At 32.8% G+C, this 27752-nt stretch overlaps 1 protein-coding gene across 4 annotated transcripts in view; it reads left to right on the forward strand.

Annotated features, from left to right (window-relative positions):
• Window positions 1–27407, forward strand: part of LOC124359816 — a 54297-nt gene extending 26890 nt beyond the window's left edge. The window contains exons 2-6 of one of the 4 annotated variants that reach the window (XM_046812868.1): window positions 5348–5565; window positions 17818–17911; window positions 23122–23207; window positions 24572–24644; window positions 26569–27407. In XM_046812868.1, the coding sequence (XP_046668824.1) occupies window positions 17879–17911; window positions 23122–23207; window positions 24572–24644; window positions 26569–26847 (471 nt within the window). In that variant the 5' untranslated portion in view covers window positions 5348–5565; window positions 17818–17878 and the 3' untranslated portion in view covers window positions 26848–27407. Of the gene's footprint in view, window positions 1–5347; window positions 5566–10266; window positions 10798–15848; window positions 17912–23121; window positions 23208–24571; window positions 24645–26568 lie in introns of those variants that run through there. The other 3 variants (XM_046812870.1, XM_046812869.1, XM_046812871.1) reach the window with 3 other exon arrangements.
• The last annotated feature ends 345 nt before the right edge of the window (window positions 27408–27752 follow it).

Consider the following 27752-nt stretch of genomic DNA (forward strand, 5'->3'; position numbering starts at 1 on the left):
TCTTTTTTGTCCCAAAACAATGTATTTTCTTTTAACAATTTGGCTTCAGAAAGGGTTTCTCAACACTTGATGCCGTGTTTGACTTCATTAATCGTGTTTCCGTGGCTTTGGATAAGCGTCAGCATACCTTTGGCATTTTCTTGGACCTTCACAAAGCGTTCGATGTTGTTAATCATAAGCTCTTATTGTGTAAACTTTACAACCTTGGAATAAGGGGAAGCTCATTTGATTGGGTCTCTTCATTTTTGTTGGGCCGAAGCCAGGTGGTTGAAATTCCATTTGTTAACGATTCTGGTTGCTTGTTTTATCGATTATCCTTTGTAGAAACAGTAAAAATCAGGCATGCCCCACGGCTCTGTCCTTGGCTCCATCCTATTTCTGTTATTTGTCAATGACATCTCGTCTAGTGTAGGTATAGGTAATTTGTGTCTCTTTGCGGACGATACATCTGTCAATATGTCGCACGAAGTTAGAGAAAACCTGGAGTGTGATACGTTTGTACAGGGTAGTTGTTTGCTTCAATGGCTGGAGGATAATCATCTTACTGTGAACACTGCAAAAACAAATTTTCTTGATTTTCATATTAGAGCTCCTATGATCTGTGATAGTGGTTCGTCCATTATTATTGGGAATTCTGTTATTGAATCGTCAGAGTACACAAATTTTCTGGGCTTGACTTTAGATTCTAGCATGAAATCTTGTCTTCATATTGACAGTGTATGTTGGAAATTGGGCAGCGGAATCTGTGTATTGCGTCGACTGTCCCATTTTGCTAATAGAGATATTCTTTTGGCTGGATATTATGGATGTATTTACCCACACCTTATCTACGGACTGCCTATTTGGGGGTCTGAAAATACCACGACACAATACATTTTTCGGCTTCAACACTCTCAGGATTGTGTTGGGGCTAGCTAGAAACCAATCATGTAGGGGGTACTTCCGAACCAACAAAGTACTTACATTCCCGTGCCTATACATCCTTGAGACCTTAACCTTTCTAAGGAAAAACATGCATATTTTTACCTCTGATCTATCTAAATATTACAACTTAAGAAAATCTTTCCGTTTGCCAACTCCAAAGCACTGTACATCAATTTTGAAAGACAGTTGTATTACTCTTCGTTTAAATTATTTAACCATCTCCCGTTGGAATTGAGATCCGAAGAATTAGTACCTAAATTCAGATCTAAACTTAAGTGTTTTTTAATTGATAGAGAGTATTACTCTGTTAGAGATTATTTTATGTCCCATTAATATTAAGTAATTAAGATACATTGTTGTTCTTTTTATTAAATGTATATTGACCTTTGTCATGCAATGTATTATATTTTTAATTGACAAATAAACGCTTTGACTTTGACTTTGTGCGTTTGACAACCTCGGCGACCCTCACATTATTTGTACCTTCAACAACAGTTACTTTTATTGCAGCTTCTCACTTATTTAATCGCTTTCAGAATTGAGAGGCTTGTCTTCTTTCATTCCACTACGGTACAATTAAAACAATTCTCAATTTAATTATTTAAATTTTATGCAAACAACTTCCATTGATTCACTTTTCAGCAACAAAGATAAATATATCGTTTTACATAACCTAAATCTGTAACTCTTAACCAATTCACAATTTTTAGGGCTAAAAAATAAATTGTTTGCAATAACAGAGATGGCTAAAAGAGGGTGTTGAGGGGGTGGAGCCAGCCTCGCACTTGGCTCCGCCCGCTCAATCGATTAACGGAGATTAGACAGCGACCAATGGAATAAACGAATACGTGTGCTGAAACGTAGCGTTGTCCCCACATCGCCACATACTTGTGTCCATCACAGGTTTTTGTTACAGCAGTATATATTATACTATATAAAGTATTATAAATTTATAAATATAATTCTTTATAGTCTACTAACTACTAAAGAAGTATAGGCTAACTGTAATAACAGCATATGAAAATAAAACATGTAATGCTATTACACTTTGCCGCATTATAAGCTAAAAAAACTACTAGCTACTTAGATACTTTAAATACTGAACCATTTATAAAATAAAAAAGACAACTATCATTTCGGATAAAATTATTGTAGGTGAAATGGATCTAAACTTTTTACATTGTTTTATTAAATTATATAATTTTTAAAATAAAAATAAAATATAAATTTGAATAAATTTTATTCAAACAGATTGTGCTGTTTAAATTATAAATATAAAATCTATTAAAAATTATAGTAGGCCATAATATAAAAATATTTTTAAAGAAGAATAATAAGTACATAAGTCACACAAAAGAGTTAAATTATTAGAAAACAAAATACAGTAAATATGAAGAGAAAAGTATGGATAAATATTTCGTTTACAATTATGTAACTTAGGCCTATAGACTATAAACTCTCTATATGAGTCACAAACATCAAAATCCTCTTCATATTTACTTTCTCATTTTCTGTCATATCAATAATGTAATTATGTTGTCAATAATACTCGAGCGGAGACATTCCTTTACATAGTAAACTTGCTGTGAAGCAGATCCTGGTTCCTTTGTTATTTTTTCCACCATGAATAAGTCTCAAAAAGTCGCAAAGCGTCGTTTAGTTTAATCTGTTGTCATATAGAGTCGCCTCCTCTTCTATATCACATCAAGCCTATGGGATTATATAATGATAAGAGAAGAATCCTTAAAATTCATGTCAAATTTCATTGTTTTGAAGTTATCAAAAAAATCTTTTGGGGCTTTGTATAGCAGAACTGTGATGGAAACCTCTAGTTTTAATACTTTGATACAATATTGTCTCTATTTTACTTAAACCTAATTTTGAATATCTTCTTTTCACCTCGAAGAAGTTCAGTACTACTTAAAAAAGGCATTGCCCATATCAATAACTACAATTTCCTGTAAAATAATTCTTCAAACTATTTTAAAGCGATTTGGCATTCATCTCATCGTGGCAGCTTAGACCGGAAATCCTCTTTTTTCTGGTAAAAAGCCATATTTTTTCAGAAATCTGACAAATTATCAATCTTCTCCCTTTTTGTACTAAAACCCTACAGTCGGCCACGTTGTCTTATCCTGTCATATGTACTTCAGGTGTCATTTTAAGTCAGGTTTAATCAAGGTCAATATGGCCTGCTGTCACCGGGTTCTCTAAGCTCACCCTTAGTCCTCAGAAACTTTAAATGAGCTGCTACAATTCAATTTCATTCTAACAAAAGATTTCACCCATTATTAAATTTATTGTTCTGAAAACCCAATCAACCTCAAAAAAGTTTATTGAAATAGCTCAATCAATCAATCATATTTTTATTGCTTTCAAACAATTATACATTGCATTTGCAAACGTCAATAAATAAAGCTAAAAATCTTGCAGTTTGTTATTCTAAAATTCATTCGTTCCTCGTATACATACATTAAATTACATTCTCCTTCTCATTCACACATGGCTTCAATATCGGTAGACTACTAAGTTACGAAAAATTAGTTATCCCAGAGGAGTATGAATATAGTGATGAAATTACTGCCGTCTATCATTACGACAGTGTCCATGATTCTACTAGGCCTCTAAATCAATAAATAACAAACTAAAACCAAAACAATGTACATAGTGCCCTCGCCAGTACCAGAGTGTTCAAACAGGAATTTAAACTAAAAGCGATCTAAAACTGACTTAAAACTATGTAGGCATACACTGTGTCCATGCAGTTAACTTAACTAAAACCAGAAATACTTCCTTGATAGATCCATTGTTTTAGAAGAATGTTTTTACTCGAATTTGTCCTTACTTCCCAATATTTTCTGGTGGAAATTTCACAATTGGCGTCTTAAAACTAACTATAATAATCGCAAATAAGTAGGCGAAACTAAAGATATCAATAATCTATTTTTCATTTTCAAATAAATTCAACATATACTCGGCATTGCTTATAATTCGCGCCAGTCAGTCATTGCCGACATCGCAGAAAATATTACCCTGTTAGAGTAATTCTTTTATCATGTCAAGAAGAAAACTTCTACAGAGAATTGTACCTAATTCTCAATAATTCTTTTTAAATGTAAAAGTAATTATCATTTCATTAAATTCTTTTCCAAACCAATAATTGGGGATGGGACTTGTAGAAAATTTCGTATGTCACGAACACGCTATTATCTCAAAATATACAATCAGCCGATTATCCAAAAATTATTGAGTGTACATGACTAAATTGTTTTGTAACATTTCAAAATTGCAACAGTACAACAGTCTTTCATTTATTGAAATTTGTTTATAAATTATCCAAGTAATTTATAAACAAAAATAAGCTTTTAGAGTTAATTAGTCAAGTTACATAGTTTTAATATTGTAGGCTACATCACTATAAAAAAGATGTTATTACTAATTAGTAGGCTATTTTCATCATAGAATTACATAATAAATAATATAGTAAAAATAAACTTGTTGCATTTAATAATGAATCAAATAGGATTTCATTGTAGACATTATAGTCTACAAAAATTTGGTCTAAGAAAGAAATAGATCGTCAGCTAAAGTTTTGAGTTTTGATTGAGATCGGAATGAGAAGGCATCATACGTAGTCCTGTCTTGCTGCCCATATAAACTACCGTCTGACCCACAATGCCTTTCATATCACGATCGGAAAACTACATAATTGAGCTGAAAATTGCCACTTTAAACGTCTGTTTATACAGTAGTTAGCTAATTTTATACTTAAGCTATTTACTTTTCTGACGGTTGGTTTGAAATGTGTTAAGACAGGAAAAATATTATCTGTTAAAATATTTAGTTTCATATTTTTATCCTTTTTATAATCACCACCACATTTTCGACCTCCCCAAAAACGAGCGTGGCTGACAATCGACTTCTTTCTTAGGGGCACTTTCTTTACCGAATTCAAGTAAATCGAGGTTTTGTGCTTATACAATGAAAAATTGGCTCTGGGTTTAAATTGTTAACTATAAACATTTCCAACAAATTTCATTTTAATATTAACTAGGATGAATACCTAAACGTTTACAAAATTTACCACTTTACTTATGTCCAGACCGTGTAATAAACACGTTGATCAATTTTTAGTGCCAAAGTACAAAAAAATGGTGATAAAAGAATTCATATCGTTAAAATTGGGATACGTTTTAGTAAGGATTTTTTGTAAAACACAAGTAGAAGACTCTTAATAGAGTAGTGTATGGTATATCATCTGTCTCATTAAGAAAACGTTTTTCGTTAGTTGAATATTTTGTTTTCTTTAAGTTTGAAGCCACATATATTTAAATAGTTTTCATCAGTTTATGTTTTAATATAATTACAACAAAGTAAACACCATTGTCTGTTCCAACGAACTAATAACGTTGTTCTATTTCAGATGATGACAAAGCTGCCACGTCGGCACCGGACAACTATAATTCCATCAAGGAATGGTGAAAGGGGGTTTCCGGTGGATGGCCTCACACTATGGAAGTCGATGATGCCTTTAGACAACAGGACGACCTTTGGCCAGAGTCCGGGGAGGACAATGCCTCCTGGGCCAGCCCGGGAAACAAACCTCCTCAGCTCAGGAGACACTTCTTGGAAGTGCGATAAGTAACTGTCAACTCTAATGAATTTACTACAAGATTAGTCACCATGCCTGAGTCACATCAGCCTGAAACCAAATTTTTCTTACTTTAAACATTGTAATAGTTTAGTATACCAAAGTGGAGAAATATGACCTATACTGCTATATTATTTTATTCACGGTGTCATTTACTCTGTTGTTACTGTCGATCACAATGCAATGTACTGATCTTTGAGAAATATTGTAAATACCCCTTCCTTTATTTATTTTACATTGATGTTAAAACATGTCGTTTTACCTTCATTTTTTAATATCATTAGAGCCAAAAATCTTAATAGCCATTAATACCGCAGGCCTAGTCGTTTACTTTTGGCAGTAACTAATTACTTATGACCAAAGTTGTGGTTAACACTTATAATTAATTGTTGGATCAGTAATGTGTGTACAATCTATGAATAACAACATACAAGGGTAGGCCTATTTTAAAATAGTCTCCAATTAACAGATGATATCATCCTTTCAGATGATAACCTAAATTGGGGAAATTAGAAGTATTGCTCTTCGTTGATTTCAATCTTATCTAGTGGGAAGAACCCAGTGTGTTAAGGTGAGTTCTGTCGATTCGTCCAAAACCATCTGTAGTGCATTTTCCAAGCAAGAAACGTTCAGGAAGGGCGTCCCACAGGGTTCAATTTTGGGCCCTGTACTTTTTTTTATTTTCATCAATGACCTTTATCAGAGCCCAATCTGTGCCTCTATGCGGATTACACATCCCTAACTTTTTCCAGCCCTTGGAAAGATTGCTTAGAGCTCAATACATTCTTAGCAGGAAATGCACTTCTGAATTGGGTGGAACTAAACAGACTGCAGGTGAATATCTCTAAAAAGACCCTCTTTGAATTTTGTATAGGGAACAGGCCAAACAACAGTTTACTCAGTATCCACCTGGGCGCTGAGCCTATTTTCTCTGAGGGTGTTGTTACATTTCTTGGCCTCGGAGAGCAGTAGTAAATGTACAACGCATGTACCGTGGTGATACAGCTCACTATAGCTTATTAATGTAATAATTCTATCAATGCGGGCAAAAACATGGTAATCCGTAAAAATGTAATTATTAAAGTACACTTATTTTAATGGGGGTTTTCAGTAATTTCTCTACTGCTTGCAACAAGTTTTGTCAACAAATTACTCACTGCGGTTTCAAACGTGTTATAATATAACATAACACAAAAGTAGGCTAATTACATGTTTTGGTTATCTCGATCCCAAATAATCTGTAAAAAATAGCACTTGAAAAGATTAATTTAATGTCTAGTGAAATATAAGTATTTGGACTCTAAAACCTTTTACACACTTGTGGCAGGTAAACTTCTGTGAAATATTTCCCTTGCACATGATTGGTGTTAAATACGAGTACTTTAGCATGTTTCACTCAAGCATAGCGAAACTTTTGTTGCCTGACATTGTAGAGGAAGTGGTGCACATGTGGAAACCCTGTTTTATTATTTTTAATAACTAATTTGATTACTAATGGAATTTTTCCAAATTCTACAAATATCTTCCAAAAGATGTTAGGAACAATAAACACATTTGGATTTACACGAAACAAAATATTTATGTTGTGATAATAAGGGTTAATAATAAATGGACTCTTCGGTCCGATTTATAGAATGTGCTGGTAATGTGGACACATTGGTTATCTGGTTGAAAACACTAAGAAAAATTTAAAATCAGAACATGTATTTATTATACAATGCAAAAACTCTAAGGCCTAAGAAGACTGGTCTCAATTGATTACTAAATGTTCACTTGCAAAAGTCACAAATGTAATTAGTTTAAAATATTACGCAGTATTTAGAGATGCAATTTGCAACAGTTTGTAATGGAGATGGACTTGTATAACTGTGTAGGAGGGGTTAAAATTTTGTTTTCACGTGGACTTGCACCAGTCAAAGAATTTATAAGTTCCCCATTGGTGACTGTAACTGCTTGAACGAGACTACAACACACACTCGCTCTGAAACTATTAGGCTACTCCGTGCTGTAACTTGTCCATAGCTCCATAACCAATCATTATTAGTATTAACTCATGTCTCATATATAAACACTCCATTTCGACTAATTTAAGGGAATGCACGTCTTACTTCTAGACTAACATTAGTCAAAACGTTTATTTGCATTTCGACGTTGGAAGCGCCTCTCCTTAAAAAACAAAATTACACAACTTAATCCTCAAGTTAATTGGAAAATGACACTTTCAGTTCAATTCCTATCATTCAGTAGCGTAGCCAGAAATTTCGTTCGGGGGGGGGTCCGAAACCGGGGGACGTTTAGTGTGTTATTTGCCAACGAATTCACCTATATAATTATCGAGAAAAAAAATCACTTCAGGTCGGTAAATACCAAAGAAAAGCTCTCTACTGATTCGTTTTGACGATTTTGGATTTCACTGGTTGAGTGGTTGAGGTAAAAGTAGTACTTATAATTATGTTAGGACATTGAATTTAGAGATTAATTCAACGCCGACTAATAAATATATAATTATCGAGAAAAAAACAAAAATAATCACTTCCGATCGGAATATACTAAGGAAAATGAAATAATACCTCAGTCAGTGAAATCCAAAGTAGTCGGAACTTCTTATCAGTAGAGTTTTTCCGGTGTATTATCTGACCGGAAGCGATTTTTTCAATTTTTATTTGATAATTATATAGATATTAGTGGGCGTTCAATTGATACCTAAAATCAATGTTCTATCATAATTCTAAGTACCACTTTTATCTCAACGACTCAACCAGTGAAACCCAAAATCGTCAAAATCTGAATCAGTAGAGCTTTTCCTCGGTATATTCCGACCGGAGGTAATAATAATACTTTTTATTGTGTCAACAATAATAAAAATTGCATACAATCGTCAAATTAAATTATTTAGAAATATGTATATCTATTTTAAATTGCCCCCATTCATACCCGTTCATACACAGTCCACACTCATTCCTAAGACTGATACGTACTTACAGCCATTCGTTTTAAAATCTTCTAAATTTTACCACCAGAAATAAAGGATGATCGAATTACTTTAAATTTCATCCCAGCGGCTCATCTTAAACTCTTCCACTGAATAAAACACCCTCGACACCAAAAAGTGTCTCAATCGAGCTTTAAATTTTGTTGGTTCATTCAAACAAAATCATTCGTTTGATTTCATCAGGGAGCTTGTTGATCAGCTTAACACCAACCTCGGATGGCAAACGTTTTAAATGCGGCTGTTCTGTGCGGATGTAACCGAAGGTTGTCCCTGCCTCTTGTCCCGTATTGATATACGTCCCTGCCCCGGACGAACTCGCACTTAAATCGGCAGAACAGGGCGACATCGAGGATGTAGAGACAGGGCAAAGTTAGCAATCCAAGCTCCCTAAAGGCATCTCTGCATGAATTTCGGGATTTCAATTTTGAAATGATGCGGACAGCTTTCTTTTGACTTCTAAATACTCGCTCAAATTTGTATTTAGAACAGCTGCCCCATAGCCTCAACTCGTACATTAGATGGGGGTGTACAGGGCCGAAGTAGGCCATTTTTAGTACATCCCGGGAGCAAAATTTTGAAAGGTTCCGTAGAGCATAAATGCCTGAAGAAACCGTTGAGCAGGTACTTTCAATGTGATTGTCTCAAGTCAGACTTCGATTAAGGTACATTCCGAGGAACTTGGTGGAATCAGTTTCCTCTATGAGGACATCTTCCGCCATCACAGCAGCGCGATCCTCAATCTCTCTTTGCCGCAAACAGAAATTTAGTGCATTTGATTTGGAGTTGTTGGTCCTCAGATTTAATTTAGAAAAAAACTGAATACATGAATTCAGTTCTAAAAAGGAAATGATTTCTAATTCATGTTTTGTTGGAGCTTTAATGCAGAGCGTTGTATCGTCAACATACTGGATCATTTTCCCTCTCAGGAGCGATGAGTTCCGCCTGCTGATGTACACAAGGAACAAGACTGGCCCAAGTATAGATCCCTGTGGGACTCCATAGGAAGAAAGTCGCTAATTTAAAATGATTTTAATTGTTTTTTTTTTCTCGATAATTATATATGTATTAGTCGGCGTTGAATTCATACCTAAAATCACCGTCCTAACATAATCCTAAGTACCACTTTTACCTCAACCACTCAACCAATGAAATCTAAAATCGGCAAAACTTGAATCTGTAGAGAGCTTTTCTTCGGTATTTACCTACCGGAAGTGATTTTTTTTTCTCGGTAATTATATAGGTATGGTGTACAGTTTAATGATAACAAAAATCGTCGCCTAAATCAATCGAAAACCCCACGTTTACCTCAATCATTGAAGTCCAAATTAGTTGAAGTTCTAATCAGTAGAGTTTTTTTAAGTGTATTTTCCGACCGAAAGTGATTTTTTCGATAATTATATACACGTTTACAGTTTAATGACACCTAAAATCAACGTCTTAACTTAATTCTATGTAGTCACTTTACGTCTCCATGACGAATTTGAACGAAGTGGTCGCCGTGTTACGGTTCAGGTTACTTTGCGACGTCACGTGACCGCACCCTATAGAAATACCGTGATTACACTACACTATCCGAAAGACCGAGCCTAAAAGTATCGTTTGATAGGTACTTTATGATTTAAACGAAAGGACAATTATATTTTTAACAACGGTCACTTCAATCAGTGAAATCAATCAATTTAATGTTTGTAGACAAGAGTAATGATAACTGTCCTTTTTTCTCCTGCTCCATGCTTTATTTTTTAATATGTCTTAAAATTTCGGGGGGGGGTCCGGACCCCCTGGACCCCCCCCTTCGCTACGCCACTGCTATCATTGCATACTCCCAACTAGAGACTACTTGAGAATTATAGTTATTATTAAAATTACTAGTAATATATTTCAAGTTTAAAGCTATGTTCTTAATCAAGAGATAATTATGTCTCAAACAAGAATAGAAAGTACATTGAATGGATTTACATTACTTAACTTTAACAATTAGACTTTAGCAATTACACAACACACCCTTTACCCCCACTACAACTCGACCAGTCTTGTGGTTGGGTGAGGGGGTGAGCGGGGTGACGACGCCCCGCCTTTACCCGCACTCAGGCTCCCGTCAAAACAGTTTCTTGGATACCGAAGTCAGTCAGTTGCCTTTTAGACAGTGGCCTGTCTGTTTGTGACACAAGTGTATCTGCGCTTCGCTCACATCTACTTCACGCTCCAGAGTTCGCCACTTCAACAAATAGTAAGTGCTGTTTTACTATGTTTATTGATAATAGCGTATTAAATTAAATCCTTGGTTATTCCCTGTTTTTCAAAATATTGAACACATCCCTTGAAAAACTATGATGTATGTAGTTATTGGTAAACATACACGATATTCTGCTTTTTATTTCTACATATTTGATGACAAATCATGAATTATTTGTAAATAACTGGGTGTGTGTTGATGTTATAAATTAGGGCTCTATTACATATTGACTATTTTTTGACATTTAACAAATATTTACTTGGCAATAAGTACTCAGAGGTTGAGTTGATGTCGGTATATTTGCATCATAATTGAAACTTTTCTATATTTCAAATAAGAATGTGGATTGGATTGGGTATCTTTTAAAATCACTTTGTTGATTAAATCAGTTTTCGTCGATTTTTTATTGCCACAACAAAGAAATAGACATTGTCAATAACATTAAATGTCTAAACATATAAACCCAACGAAACTGAGCCAGATTATAACTTTTGTAGATGGGTTTATTTTATCATTTTTTAGAATTAATTTTATATAATTGTATATGTGGATTAATATACTCAAGCAATGCCGAAAACCGTAGGCCTACATCTATTTTCATGTCCAGAAATTTAGAAATTGAATAGCGTGGATTATTCATAAGCCAATCCCAAATTTAATGTTCATATAATGTGTTAGCAGAACAATATGTCATCTCTAGCAGAACTTTGAAGTTTATTAAATAATGTAAGACAATTGATTTGAAATTAATCGCTTGTTTTGGATAATCGTGAAATATGAAATTTGAATTTAAGTGATATGGTATCCCGGCAGAGCAAGTGCTTTTTGTGATTCAAATTTTGCGTTGATTCAGAAAGAAAGGTGTGTTTAAGGGGTTTTTAACAGAAGTTGCATAACCCAAAGAATAAATAAATCCATGTGCAACAGCCCAAAATAGGCGTAGCCAGGTAGCTTAGTTATCAGAAACATCTGTGTAATTTCTAAAATAAAAAAATATAATGTTGAATGTTTTATCCAGATTACTGAGCAATGTATTAGATTAGAACCAGCGCTGCACCAGTCATTGCGCACTCTTTATTTTTGACAACTGCAAAAGATTTTCCTCAGTAGCCTCCACTGCGTGATACACCATACGGTCAGCATTTTTAGTTATATTATATTCATGGCCATCAAAACCGATGGGAAACTGTCACTTTTTAATCATCATCAAGAGCGAGACACTTGCTCTTCCTGGCCTAACCAATACGGTACTAAGATATGTGCGTTTACTCTGATTCGGTCAATACGTTTATTGAGGCGTTGTATGAACTTTTTTGATATGACTTTTAATGTAACTCTGATGAGATCATAAAAAATGAAGTATTATAATTCAATCAAAATTCGATTAATTTGAATAATTGCATTGCAATATGAGGAAATTTATAATATTGTTTTTATTTATGTTAGAACTGAGGTAATAATTTTCCGTTATCGTATTGTGCTCTAATACATAATTGTTTATCACATAAGTATTGCTATAATTGTTTATGATCGAAAGAGGATTTTCCCAGTAATGTTTAACGTTGATTATGTGTACATATTTCTTTTCTATCAAGCAAGCTGTTTGAAATGTTAGACCATTAATGTATATTGACTTAACCGATTTTTCTGAGAGGCAAATTAGATAAAACATTTAATAGTTTATTTATTAAGCATTAAAGCAGCATATTGCCTTAGAATTATTTGTAATTGATAATAAATGTGAAGTTATTGTTAAACGACAATATTGTAAAACAATTAATCGAGATAAATTGTTTTAAGGGCACAAGATCTAGATTTTATGCCTGGAATATATATCGATTTCAAACACGAAATGACTACGCCATTCCTAAAGTATCTTAGGAATAAAAGGGTCAATGATGAAGTGATATTAGACTTTATTTTGATACTTTACTGGTAGTAAAGTAAACAATTAATATACATTACAAAATGATAACGAGATTATCGTACTGTTAATCAGAGAACGAGAATGATGAATCCGTCTATCTGTTAAATATTGAAAAATTACAATTTCTTATTACTTTTTAATACACACACGTAAATTACATATAATTTTTATACACAATTATGTTACAATTTACTAATAGAATAACATGTCCAATTTATTATGAAGTTGTTAATACCAACTATGCATAAATAGGTGACAGCATTTTATTAATCCAGATAATAAGAATAGAGTATTAGCACAGACAATGGATACGTTTCTATAGAAACGTATCCATTGTCTGTGGTATTAGTAATGGTAAACAACACGCTTACTGTAATACTACACATCCCATGTCTTCGTCAGAGCTGGATTTACATATTGGCTGAATGGGCATAATTAGCCCATGGCGGCAGAATTCGGGGGGTGGCAAATTTTTGTAAAAAATAAACAATATCAAAAGTTAAAAATATGTGAAAAATTACTTTTCATACATTTCTAAATTTAACAATTTGTAAATTGGAAATGTACAATCATACTCTTAATATATCCAATTTATTTCGTACTTCTAACATTAATAAAATATGGTATGTTCCGGGACGCGACAGTATTCGCCTCAGCCGGTAGCTCTGGGCCTCTGGGACTTGAAGGTATTGTTTGAGTCGCCGAGCCCGCCGGCGCCTTCAGACTAGGCTCTCCCCCTCTATCTGATCCGCGGCACCAACCACCATGCGCCATGCGCCGCCGCTGTTCCGAAATCAGTCAGTTCAGTTTGAGTTGAGGTTTTACTCTGATTTTATAGGTTATGTGTGTGTATATATCCCAGAGGCGGCAAATCTTCAAATACGTTATTCCACAAATTGTACGTTACTGCAACTACGATTTCATCGAGTAGTACTTTAAGTTTTTCTAGTTAAAGGTTTTGTTCCTGTCTTTCACGCATTTCTTCATATACTCCGAACCCACTGTACTGGCAATGGTGTAATGGAGGGAGAATGACTTTAAACCCCAATTCTGCTGCTTTTATTTCAATTATTTAGGTGGTTAGGGCACTTTCACCAAATTGTACAATTCTTCATTACACCAAGCGTAATGCTAACTTCTTTTTCTTCCAGCCACCTTATCATATCCACCTTTGTAGGGTTTGATGTCAGATTCTTCTTTTGACCCTGAAATGATAACGAGCATTGTCCATGATAATCGCACTGTTGGTCGGGAAAATAGGAATCAACGTGGGGATGTTTGATTTACAACCCCCAAATCCCGCTCCTGGATACGCCTATGATTATCACAACAAAATAAGATTAATAAACTGGTTAGAAGGGCTATGGTTTTTCCGATAAACTGATATAGTTTACAAATTAGAGTATTAGGAAATTATACTTATTCACTTGATCCGAACGATGATGAACATGTCAAAATGCCTTATCTGAAGTTCTTTTCCCAGCTTAGTGCAGTTGAAGAATGGTAGTGGGCATGGTGGCACCTTGGTTAGTTTTATTGAAAAATTCTTTCAAAATATAAAAACAGTTTTTCGATAGAAACAATTTAAAAACCATTATAATTCCTTTAGCCCTTCAACTGATTGAATTTCAATGGGTACTGCTTGAAAAATTTTTAAACCGGCTAATTTGTGCTTTTTTCATAACTGTTTAGCCTATGTAAAACAGCAAACTTATTTTTATGTCTGATGTTGTGTGCATGTATATTCTTTACACATTCCATTGTGTGGAATTTTATTTATATTTATACAATTTTTTTAACAGAGACTTGGTCATGAAAATGTAAAGGCACTGTTAAAATAATTGTCATATTTGAGAAAAGATCTTTGCAATGCGACTGAGGACATAATAGATTTCCTTCTTATGCCAGACAAAAATTTGTTTTTTTATTTTGATATTTTGATTTCGTCGCACCCCGCAATACAATAGCAAGCAGTGGTAGACCGATTTCATTACGTCCAAGTTTTTTAGTCCTCTGAGGCTGCGTAAGAAAAAATGTCCTTTGCTAGCCTTGACTCTATCTTACACAACTGCTCACTCCAGTCTAAAAACACTCGTTCAACCTCACCCCCAGAAAGTCGACGGAGTGCGTTACATCAAGTTGAGTTTCATTGATGGAAAGTTTTGGGATTTTGCATTTTTTAGGATTAAATTTCAAGAAACTGGGTTTGAAAAATTGAGCCATGTTATTTATTTTGTTAGATACACTGGCTTCGAGCTTGTATAAATTCTTATGCCTGATGATGATTGTTGTATTATCCTCAAACATAATTATCGCTCTCTGGGATGACTTTTGCAACGTCATTCATGTAAATGATAAAAAGCAGAGGCCCCAAAAACTGATCCTTACGGGACACCATATGCTATTTGCGTTTCATTTGATTTGATTTATTCTATTTTGAAACATGTTTAATCTCAGTCACCTGGCGTCTGCCGCTAAGATCATCCAACTCAAAGCGGTGTTAATGACATCATCGACTTAAGTTTAGGCCTACCTACCAATATATCAACAACGACAAAATCGAAAGCTTTGCTATAAGGACGGCAGTGCACCCTATAACTACCTCCCCGGCCTCCATTGCATCGATAATGCCGTTTATATATCTAGCGAATTGGAACTTTGGAACATTTAGAGAACATTAAATATCTGGGTATGAACATGTAGGCCTATAATACACTTTCTCGAATAACAAAAACTTTAAAAATTGCTCCAAAACAGTAAGAAATGTTTAAATGTTATGCAAATACTGAGACGGGGTATATAAATGTTAATGAAAACCCTTGAGAATAGTCGACTTTTAAAAATGTTGTTCAACAAAGAAATGTATTTGGATACTATTTTGAAATTAAACGTAATAACAATTAAGTATAAAATATTTATTATCATAATTAATAAATATCGTGTTTCACATTGATGTTAACATGGTTTTATATATAAACATATATATACTGTAATATGTCAACTACTACATTCACACAATGATATGGGTCCGAGTTGTATCTAGGGAGACATAGTAGTTTTATTTGTTTTGTTTTTCAATACTTATGGAATAAATATTTACACATTTTATTTAACAATGAATAAAAGGCTGATAGTATTATGTTTAATTTTTAAAAACTTCAATTTGTAATATATTTAGAGGTATTAATATTATAGCATTATATTAAAATGTTTAAAGTTTTTTTACTATTAAAAATGAAATTATACACCGGAGTGCCAAAGGACCTGACAAAACGTACAAAACTCTACTGAAAAGGAAGTAACTCCTATCCTGCCATTACACGCGCCTTCTATCCTGTCTGCAACACAATCTATTTTTCGTACTGCGTGCACGGAATACTATATAACTAGGCTCAAAGCCATTTTACCTTTTCAATGAAAATTAGCTCCCCTTTTACCTGTTTACCGCAAAATCAAGACAGTTCTTGTTTGGACAAAAAGAAGTCTGTATACCAAATGTAAAATATCTAGGATATTTCAATCAAGAGCTGTTGCAGAGAGGGATAAACAAACAGACAATACAATTAAGATGGTCACGTCAGTAACCTTTATAATTATATTATTTAGCAATACGTTTCGACGATAGTTAATTTAAATTCATGGTCCGTTTGAACAATTACGTCTATTGGAATTTCGGACATCACTGTATGTAACAAAATACGATATCACAACGTTTCGAGAATTAAAATCTATCCTCTTCATCAGGTGGAAAAGTAATGAGTACACAAAAATAGGAAGAAAATAAAGATATTGTTTTGTGTTAATTACCTTCCCACTTGATGTTGAGGCTAGATTTCAAACCTGACAGTGGCAAATGCCAGAAATCCTATTACCCTTTCAAACCTTCCACCGGCAATAAGAAAACCTTAAACAAAGAAATCAAATCTACACGGCCATATACAGTATTGTGCTCTTCGAAACTGATTGATGTCTCAGTCAGTTTCTTTATAAGGCGGTAAATCTTTTACAAGTTACTTATAGACAAATAAATACATTTTATTTTTGATTTAACATATACATTGTGGGTGTATAGCATGTCGGCATATGGTCACAATGCACCCTGGTTAAGTAGTTAAGACTCTGAACATAAGTTATTGTAGTTGCCCAAATGTGTCTTAATGATTATTTTCAGTATTTTAAGAACTCTAAAATTTACATTGTTTAATTTTGTTTTTTGAATAATGTATGTTACTAAACACTAATTAATGTGTACCCTCTATACTCAAGTACTTGTGAAAGTAGAACAAGGATCAAGAATTTTATTTGCAAGAAATATACACAACCTTGGATCCCAACTGACAACTGATATTTTCCCGTAGTGGACATTTAGTAAGGCCCCACTTTGTTCCTTAAAAAGTTGTTGACCCGTTTGTTTGTTGAGAACGATCTTCCAGCAGTACATGCCAGTAGTACTGAATTATTGAAATAATAATAATCGTTTACTAAAAAAGTAACTGAGAAACATTTAAACTTGGGGGGTTCCGGACCCCTTGGATCCCCTCGCTGGCTACGTCCTTGCAACAAATTACAAATAACTTCGTTGCATTCCCATCTTTATAGAAAACAACATCTTAATGTAAATAGTAATTGTTGATTACGGATAGTTAATATAAAATACATAAGATTCATATATTATGGTATACAGTGTAACCTCTTAAAAGACTTTTAAAACTCTTTAAAAGCCCTCCAAATAAATTTATAGTATAAATACCTTTTAAAACGTTTTGAAACCCAAAATTGTCGTATAGCTTTTTAATTCTCCCCTCTCTCGCGAGACCTATAACGAATAGAATATGTGGCTACATTATAATATTATTTATAGAGAAATGTTTCAGTATAGAAAATATTGTCGTTCATGCGCAATGAAAGACAAATGTCGTAACATTTGTAAGTACAATAACTTTGTTTCAAGATACCCCTTTAAAGAACGAATATTTTTGTTAAATATTTCATCTAAATTGAATAAACATTTAACCAATAAAAAATAAGTACTGCTTTTGAACAGCAATACAAATTTATCCAATCTATTTACATCCATGTTTTTTTAGGCGTTAAACAGATATTGGTTTCGTCCACGTCCACGTCCTAACAACCGAATCATCGTCAACGATGGCCTCACTAACAAGTAATCCTGCTCAAACGGTAAGTGCATTCTCTTACAACCATGAATTTTAAAATTAATAAAATACTTGTGTTTTTTTGCCTATTGCTGCCGTTACAACAACTTTTAAAAGCTACTTTGTGCATGTATAATCTTAAGACTAATTGCCTAGAATAATTTGATTTTTTCGAAAATACTACTAGCCTAGTTTATTACAAAAAGGGCCATCATATTATAGTATATCCAAATATGAAATAGCGTTATGGTATTAAATCGTATCCTGTGTTATGAAATAGCGTTTATATTTATTTGTTACGGTATATTACTTTCAGAAATCGTCTGATCTAATAGACTATTATGTCTAATAGTTTATGAAGTTTGTCAGTAGCCTTGAAATTTTTAGTACGATTGATTAATCGACTGTTTTAATGAGTTAATGAAGCAATGTGCGTCTTTAGCGAAGCGCCTGGCTGTGCAATCGGCGTTCTTTAAAGAATTACAAAATCACTTTCATTTAAGCTCGTTGGTCAACGCTCCATTAAAATAATTGCTGTTATATATTAACAAACGGTTTGGTTGAAACACTTATATGGGTTAATCTAGAAACGTGAGTAGTTAGTCAAGCACCTAGCTGTGAAATCTGCTTTCTTTAGGAATTTATAAAATGTTTTCCATTTCGTTGACCCAATGAGCCTGTAGTAATAAATATTATACCCAATATCAAACTATGTTGTAAAATTTATCTACATTAAACAACAGCTATTAGTTTTGAACGGTATAAATTAGCATAGCAGCAACGTGAGTGAACACGATATCTGCCGAAAATTAAAAATAACTCAAACTACACGGAAACAGTACTTATATCTCAAGAAAGTTCACCACCCATGGTCAAAATAAAGGTTTCAAGATTACCCGGTTAGAATTTTGCAAAATATTTATCTCTATATTACACATAGCGGATGGATAAACGTTATTTGAGTAGATTTGAACAAATTTAATTTGTAGACTACTAACTGTTTGATACCGCTTAACATTTCAAGATGTCGTTCAAAGTTTCGAAAAGGAATATTTATAACTCAATTATATGAGGCGCTGTCCATTTAAACACGTGTTAGGTTATGTTTTATATGTGGTAAGGTTAAAAATATCAGCCACTTAAAATTTTGAGAAGTGTCCGGAATTATTTTGTCTTTGTGATTATTTTATTTTGAGAATTAAATTGCAAGATAACACCTAAACTGTATAGGTGAGACTATTTTACAAACCTGGCAGGATTCTGTACCATATTCCCGAAATTCCGTACGTTTCATTTAATTCAAAGTCTCAAAACGGTCGTATATTTGTAAACCATTTTTTCTTGTTTTTTCATAAATTTAAGTGTTAATCGTCTCAAATGGTGAATGTTTAAATTTGTTTTATATAGTTACTTTATTAATTCATAAAAAGGTAAAAGAATTAAAATATTTTATTACTTTTGTGCTTAGCTATATTCCTGTTACTTAACTCAGTCCTATATGAGTATTGAGGACCACAGTTATGTTTTGCAACAATGTTTATTTTTAAATGGCTATATAATTTTAGGTCTTAAATTAAAAAGTTATAAACTTAAAAAGATTATGTAAACATTGTTGGAAAAAGGACAGTATTGGAATGTTGCAGGATATGAGGGGATAATGCCTTTGGATTGCATTGTTCATTATTCAAACAGTATTCTTAACTCATTGTCATTATATTTTAGTAATAAGATAGTTTATTTAAAATAATACAGCAGTCAATTCTTAAGAAATGTTAATGAATTAGGTAGGCTTCATTGGTTTTGCGATTAGTCCGACTTATTGTGATTTAGTATAACGTTAAATTTCCAAGAAGATTTATACTATAAGTTGAAAACATTCACGTTTATTAATTGTAAATGGCATAATATTTTGGTCTTTCATGATTATACACCAGGATACTCCCAATATGTGCACCAGATTCCATTGCTCTAGCAAGAGCACTTCTTAAAATTAAAATATTTTTCTAAAAAGCAAATGTCCACTTTTCTTAGGACCTTTGCCTGAAGTGATAGTTTAAAATCAAATCGTATATGAAAGCTTTCGGTTTTTACAAGCATAAAAGATATCCGAAATATACTAGTTTTAAATTACGTGAAATATAAAAATGATTGTTGTACAATGTTATTGTCTGATAAAATAATTAAGATATATACCAGTATTGTAATGTGAAATATACACTCATTTCAAGAGCAAATACTCAATATGTGATAAACTCTGCGGAAAATGAAAGACCGAGAAATAGGTTTGGAATTAGTATTACTACAATACATTAACTGCTCTAATATTAATATTATTAAATCATGTGTTCAAAGGAATTTTTCAATATTAATTACAGCATATTTCCGGTTACCTTCTATAATATACTAATCTATGAATATAACTAACGCAATCTATGAATATTTGTTTGGCGTTTTTGGCAAATTGCGCAAGAGTAGGTCTAAAACACGGAACATAACTTTTTCTCGGTTGCCTACACAAGTTTTAAAGTACCGACCACCACAATAACAAGCAACGTTACCAATATCAACAGATGAACATATAAATCTTCAAAAACGTTATTCTTATTTTATTAATTTTAAATATTTATAATTTGACTTCTTTTTTTAACACTCTTGCTGAAAACTAAGAAACTGCTTCACCAAGAGTCCTTTTCACTGAATAAATTTCAGATAAATTTTATCAGGACAGTGGATGTGGTATCATCAGTAAAAAGAATCACTGAAGTGTCATATAAAACCTTGGTATGTAATTCACGAACACAAGAAAAAACCAACCCAATACTGTCTCCTGAGGCACTTCATTTTATTTATTCCTGAGGAAAAGTGGAAACCGATTCCAGCCCCATTTTACAACACAGTTTTGTTTCCTCTTAAAAACACAAGGTTGAAGCCAGTCTCTGACACATCCAAGGATACCATCATGTTCAATTTGTTTGAGTAGGATTTCATTATTAACAAATGTTTTGGGTAGATAGTAAAGGACAAGCTACACAATCTCTCCTCTCAAGAGTGACTTAAAACCGTTTCAGTAAATGTGAAAACTGCATCAATGGTTGTAGTTATGAACGGAATTTAATTTGAAAGTCCTGCGTTATTAAGATACGCTTATACAAATTGAACAGAAGTATTTTCTAAATATTTTACAGGGTTGCGGGCATGTACTATTATCCTTAAAGCAAGGCTTGGCTATGCGTATTTGAAAATATCAGGGAATACTGAACCATTTATGATCTCAGTTAAAGAATGTGATTGAAATGAGTAAATCTTTCAACACAGAAAATTGTTTGCCATATCAACAGGATGAATTTGTACTTTTGAGTGACCTTTAGCCTCATCTGCATTGGTAGACTAAATAAGCATTTCTGTGGTCTTTCATTCACATTTTGTCCAGAAATGTATTGCCTCCGGGTCATTCATTATATTTCATTCAATATCAATTACTAAATTGTTGCCTTCGTGCAATTTTAACTTTATTATGAGTCGTGTTTCCTTCTAAGTGCATTAAAATGTCTTCAGAATTGGAACCGGGTATTTTTCCGATCAACCTGTACACAACCTCAAACACGACTTCGATTTATAACTCGTTCACCATTCGCACATTTCCTCAGGTTTTTACTACCATTCTAAATATTTTCAATGTATTTTGTAGCAAGCTTTATTTAATGATAATTTCAATAGTTGAAAAGCGTTTTAATCTTTTCGTTGGCAAAACGCAATCAGAGAGACCTAGCACTTCAATTTAAGAGTTGGGTAGATCAATGATTTTTTTATTTGGAAAGCTCAATTTTTTTGATCACTTCTTTCCTGGACTGTAGTTAACAACTGGATTTGCCAGTGAGTATTGAGTGGTCAAAAACCCGGTCTCCTCTAAAAACTAGAGTTCGAAATTGGTACGATTATTAATCAGGCACGAGGCCGACCTGATTAATACACTAGATCATGCAGTTGCATGAAAAATATTTTATTAGGCAAAAACATTTTTCAGTGTTAACTAGGAGTAGGCAGATCACGTGAACACTTCTGAATCAGGAATGATGATGGAAACGGCGTAGTTTCAAGCCCGACTGATCACTTCAAAGTCCGTTATCTTTATAACGGTGAGCTGTTCAAAAGTGTATATTTGTGATCATTTTAATTTACTCCGGTCTTAGTGTAGTATCCAAAGAAAACTTATTCCGGTTTCATAACAGTCTTTAAATGTATAGTAAAAGTTAGACTACTTACATTGTCTTTTGCACTGCAAGCAGTTACCCGCTGCTTTACACGTAATTTTGTAGGTGTTGCACTTTTATGACCACTTTTGGTTCGGGCGAATTATATTTCCGACGCCAATGTTGAGTTTGCCTTGTTGCTACGATGAAGAAAAAATGCCAAAAACATTATAATTATGGCCATTGTAATTTCCTTCGTTCTTGTTTTGTTTTGTTCCATAGTTGATTGTATTTTGTTTCCCAATCAAGAACATACATATCACAGATCAGAGAAATCTACTTCTGTCATAAGAGAATTAAGATGGGTTTTATATCAGTCTTTAAATTTATATTAAAAGTATTTAAAACAAAATATCTTAGAACATTTAATGCTGGAATTGGTGCATCAGTTCAAAAGAAACATCCAGCGAAATTTCATTTGGGATAGTTCATGTCGACTGCTTCAAAGGGAGTCTTCGGAGTCAAATTTTGTCAATCTTGTGTTTTAGGAAATTCTCTGAAATAGATTAGTACTTACCTAATCGCTGGAATCTAAAACGGCGTGAAATATTATGGTTATTCTTTAGACAATTTACTCCCTATAAATGTATACAAATTGCAAATAATAAATAATTTTTACACAGATAACAGTTGATTACATTTGGTATCCTCATTCAATTAATATTACACAACTTTAGACACCAAGATGGGATTTTACGGTACTTTAAAAAAGGTGGGGCCTGGCCCTGAGTCGTTTTTGAAATAGTAATAGGCTTAATTCGTCCCAGGAACCGTATGAATGTCTATTTAAAATTTCAGTACAATCAGTTGAGTAGTTTATACGTGAAAACTAAACACTCAAAGGCACTTTTTAATTTATAATATTAATTAATATTAGGGTTTCTGTGTATTCCAAGTTTTATTGACATATAACGAACGGTATTTGACCCAAAATTCTTTTATTATATATTATATGTATTTATGGATTCGCATATTTATTTTTCAGAAAAGCGAATACGATATTATGTTTGATGATGTAAGGGTGCCAGACTTCACAAGTATGGAATTCTTCTTACAGGAGTTATACAATAGGTAAGTGTAACCACGTATCTATCGCATAATAAATTATGTGTTTTGAGAAATGATGAATACATGAATGATTTATTCTGATATTATGTGAGAATAACAAATCTGTTTGATCTTTTTAGAAATGTTTTATGTTATGTACGCTAATAAAGATTCGTATCTTTCAAGGTGTATCACAGGTTTTTAACTAGAAGGTGAGCTATTCAAATATAACACTACAGTAGGGATCACTAGAGAGTGCAGTTGAGGAAGAAGCCTATTTGGCGCGTGACCTTGGAGCAGCCAATAAGGACTGAGCTAACTAATTAATTACTTTAGTTTGAGGTTTGTACAGCAAACACTGTGACAACGGTCTGAGTCAGCGCGTCTTGCCAGACGGTAGTTGATGTGTTGTGCCAACTGCACTCTTTCGTAGCCCCTACTGTAGACAGACAGTGGCAATTCAAACTGGGTCAAATTAACAGGCCCAGTTGCAGTTCATGATAAATAGTTAACTTTAGGCACAGACAGATGGCATGTGTTACTAATGATTATTTATTTTTCGCTGTTTTTCAATTAAGCTTAAATTATTTTAGGTTAGTTTATCCGTGTAATCTTCATAAACTAAGACATGATTTATTAAAATATATGACAATCCCAAGGTTCCTTATGAGGGTTATCCTTATTATAACGATGCTATATGTTCTAAATCTTACAATCCGGTTAATTTGTTTCTTATTTGGCCATATAGATGTTTTGTGTACAAACAAAGGCAAATTCTCTACTAAAACAACAGTTAGCCTAATGCAAAAATTTATATTTATATTAAGATTTTATTCATAGAAAATTTAACAATATTTGCACAGTGATGGAATTAAGATTGTATACTATATATCTGTTACAAAAATAGCTATTATTATACCAAATGGTATGCATATGGTGCTAGTAGAACATAAACACATAGAGACATTGCGTCATGGTAACTTGGATTATAGTCTATTACGTTAAAATTTAAATTAATTTCAAATCCAGTAGACTATTGTCCTATTGTTTGTTAGAACATCCACGTTCAAAAAGAATACAGTGGGAAACCTTGTGTTTTCTAGATTACTCATTTCATAGCCACGTTCTATATCATCATTTTATTATTGCAAAAAATACAACCTTATGACTTATGATTAAAACTGTACATCTTGTAATCTGCCTCTTTGTTTCAGATTGTTTGCAATTTTTTTAATAAGATTACATAATTAAATTTAAAATCGAGTATTGAAGTAAGACTTGCTTTTGGCCAGGTTGATAGATTTGACTTCTGCTCATTATTTATTATAGCGCTCATTTTATAAATGTTGATTACATCAACTATCATATACCCCTTTGCCCTGTTGCAGTGAGAACACAGGATTCCTTTTAACAGGTGAAGATGTTTCAAGCTTTTTCGGCATCGACAAACAAGATGAACAAGTAAGTGTAACATAAACTTCTCTCACCTCCTTCCAATAAAACCATCAGTCACGCCTTTGGCAAAACAATTAACTAATATAAATGTATGCATTTTTACATTTTAACAACTAAACAAATGCTGTTTTCTAGCTTCTAAAGTCCCCTGTCACTTTTCATTTAAGTTTAAGCTTATTTTCTTTAATTTCTAATGTAGAAGTATTACTTCTTACTTTTTCCCCTAATAAATGTTTTAACCTTACAATTTATTATCTTTAAATTTTAGAACTGATAATAATATTTTGTGGAAATTACTGCAAACGCAAGTAGTGATTATATATATATATATATATATATATATATATATATATATATATATATATATATATATAAAATAATAATAATAAATATGTATAATATTAATATATTATATATATATAATAAATATATATAATACTAATATAATGTATAAAATTTATTGCTACGTAAGTATTATGGTATTATGAATAAATAATTAAATTTGTACTTGAAAATACTTAAAATTACTCAAATAGCAATTGATAACTGAAAACCGCTAGGTCGGTTTTGAGAAATCGTTTTTCACATGAAAGAAGATCAACTTGGGGACCCATTCTCTCGTATTTTTGAAAGGATTGTATCAGGAAATGATATAATTCTGAAAGTCGTAAAGATTCTAAAGAAAGCAAAAGTGATTTTAGAGTTGTGGGTTTCTTCAAATTACAACTTTCTCCTTTTATTACACGGTGATACTACAAAACATTTCAATTCTCGTTTTTAGATTCGGAATGGCGTGTCTGTTGAAGTAAATGTGTGATCTGTACTGGAGAATATAAGAATATTTTTTAACAAAAATGTTCCAAATCTCGAACAAAAATTAATAACAAAAAGCACAACACACTATAAACAAACTAATTATGTGGGTTGGTAATACCCCAACAAAACATTTTATGTTTTCTGAGAAAGTCTTCTTTCTCTCAACATGCAACACTGTACTACTGCAGGGTTGAATGTTGAACATCATCATCCATGTTGCTCAGATGTTGTCTGTCCATTACATTCACTTATATGACCCACTGAAAATGATTTTCTTGGTTTAAATATTAGAAAGGTGAATCTATCACAGAGCAGCGAGACAATGTACAGTGCATAGATTGGCATTTATCAAAGAAAATTTTATTAATTAAGGGACCCGACAGACAGACCGTGACGAAAGAATTAATGTTGAGACAGACGGACGGACATATTACCCTTTTACTTTTTGACCTAAAATCAACAGGGTTATTCCTTGAACCAATGTCACTAGGGCCATTCTATCAAGAATTATTACGCAGACAGGCCTTTCCTCGCTCCTTAATCTTTTAACTTTCCAACCAATAAGATTCTTTTTTGGATCAAGATGAGTATGTGTACCAAGTTTTAGGTCTCTAGAACCTAACCATTAAGAGTTATTGCTTAGACAGACAGTCAGACTGCTCTTTGACATTTTCAACCAAAAATCTATAAAAAATGTTGGACTAAGGTGAATTAATTTATTGTATTAATCAACCTTGAGTTTTATCTCTCTAGGACCTTATTATCGCACAAGGTCAGACAATGACAGGACTTCAGGGATGATCTGCTGAGACTAAAAATATTTCTTTGAAAAAATAACTAAGAAAAGTAGTAATCTCTTGATTGCGATTATAATTAAGTAATTATTCATAATTGGTGTAATTAATAACATGTAACTAGTGATACTCATATAGTTGTGATACATTCAATTCGAAGGCAATGTAAAACGCCAGCAAGGATGCCAGCTGCTGCAGTACCATTTTGAGAAATGAACGGCTGAAATCGACTCATTCATTTTCCATACATTTTATTAATTTATCAAGCTAGATTTTATTTTCCAACTGGATACTTTACATAAGTCATCTGTTTTTGTCAGGTTATTGGAGTACCAACTTGGGAGTCTGTACGTTTGGACCATGACTATTGTTTACATCAAGAGGCCCCAAGCAGAATTGGATCATCAGTGTCCACGCCGCCAGACCAGATCCAGGAACATAACAAGAAAATCCAGGAAAATAAAATGTCCAGAACTGTTCATGATCATATGAAGAAAATAATTGTTAAAACTTCGTCTGGTCTCCGTACAATTTACATCAACCCTGAAAAAACTATTTTTCTCAGTACTCCACCAGCAATGAGGTCTATTTTCTTATGATGTTTGTATTCAACAATAACAATGTTAATAAGTTAATGTTAATAGCACGTATCTCTTTCTGCTCTTCTCACTCGACATTCATCTAAAATAATATATTCTATCATTATTATTATATTATCATTGGTTTGCATGTTTAAGTGTAGTATTGATTGATGTAACCAGGTACTTTTTATTAAATATTGACATATTATCATTCTTTGCTAGTTATTTGTAAATTTAATATTAAACTACTAAACAATGTTTTTACTATTTGTAAATTCCTTGTTTCTGTAACTATATACTTTTGTTTATTTTGTTTTTATTTGGATGTCTAAATTATTAAGTAAAAGAGAAGAAAGTTGTTTGTAATATCATTAAGATGTAGTACAAATGAATACAAGTATAGGTATTGCATTGTTCAATACAAATTAGTGCTTTGTTACATAACATTAATGGTTAGCTAACATATATGTTAATATGTTTTATTAAAAGCCATTACATTTGCATTTGCATAAACAATAATAATATAAACTTATATAAGATAGCAATAATAAGTGCAATAAAAATATATTCTTATATCAAAGTAATAACTTTGTTTCATTTTAATCCTATCGTAGGAAGTTAAATGCTGAAGTTTTCTGTTGTTACGTCCAACATTATGAGAGGAAGCTTTGCCTGTAACCAGATTGCATCAGTAGTTTCTATCACAGGACGTAACTCCAAGGGTAGAAATGTATTATTACACAGAGCCAGTATAAGGGACTCTGGTGCTCTCTACACTTTTAAAAGAATTAAAAAATAATAATATATAACAATATATTAAAGTTTTAATTTGGCCATTCCAATGATAATGTCATGCCTGCTGATATCATAAACATAAGAAAAAACGTTTTAAAATCTTGTGACTTTAATACTTCTAGCAGTCG

This window comes from Homalodisca vitripennis, chromosome 4, assembly GCF_021130785.1.
Source record: "Homalodisca vitripennis isolate AUS2020 chromosome 4, UT_GWSS_2.1, whole genome shotgun sequence".
In the NCBI taxonomy this organism is placed as follows: Eukaryota; Metazoa; Arthropoda; class Insecta; order Hemiptera; family Cicadellidae; genus Homalodisca; species Homalodisca vitripennis.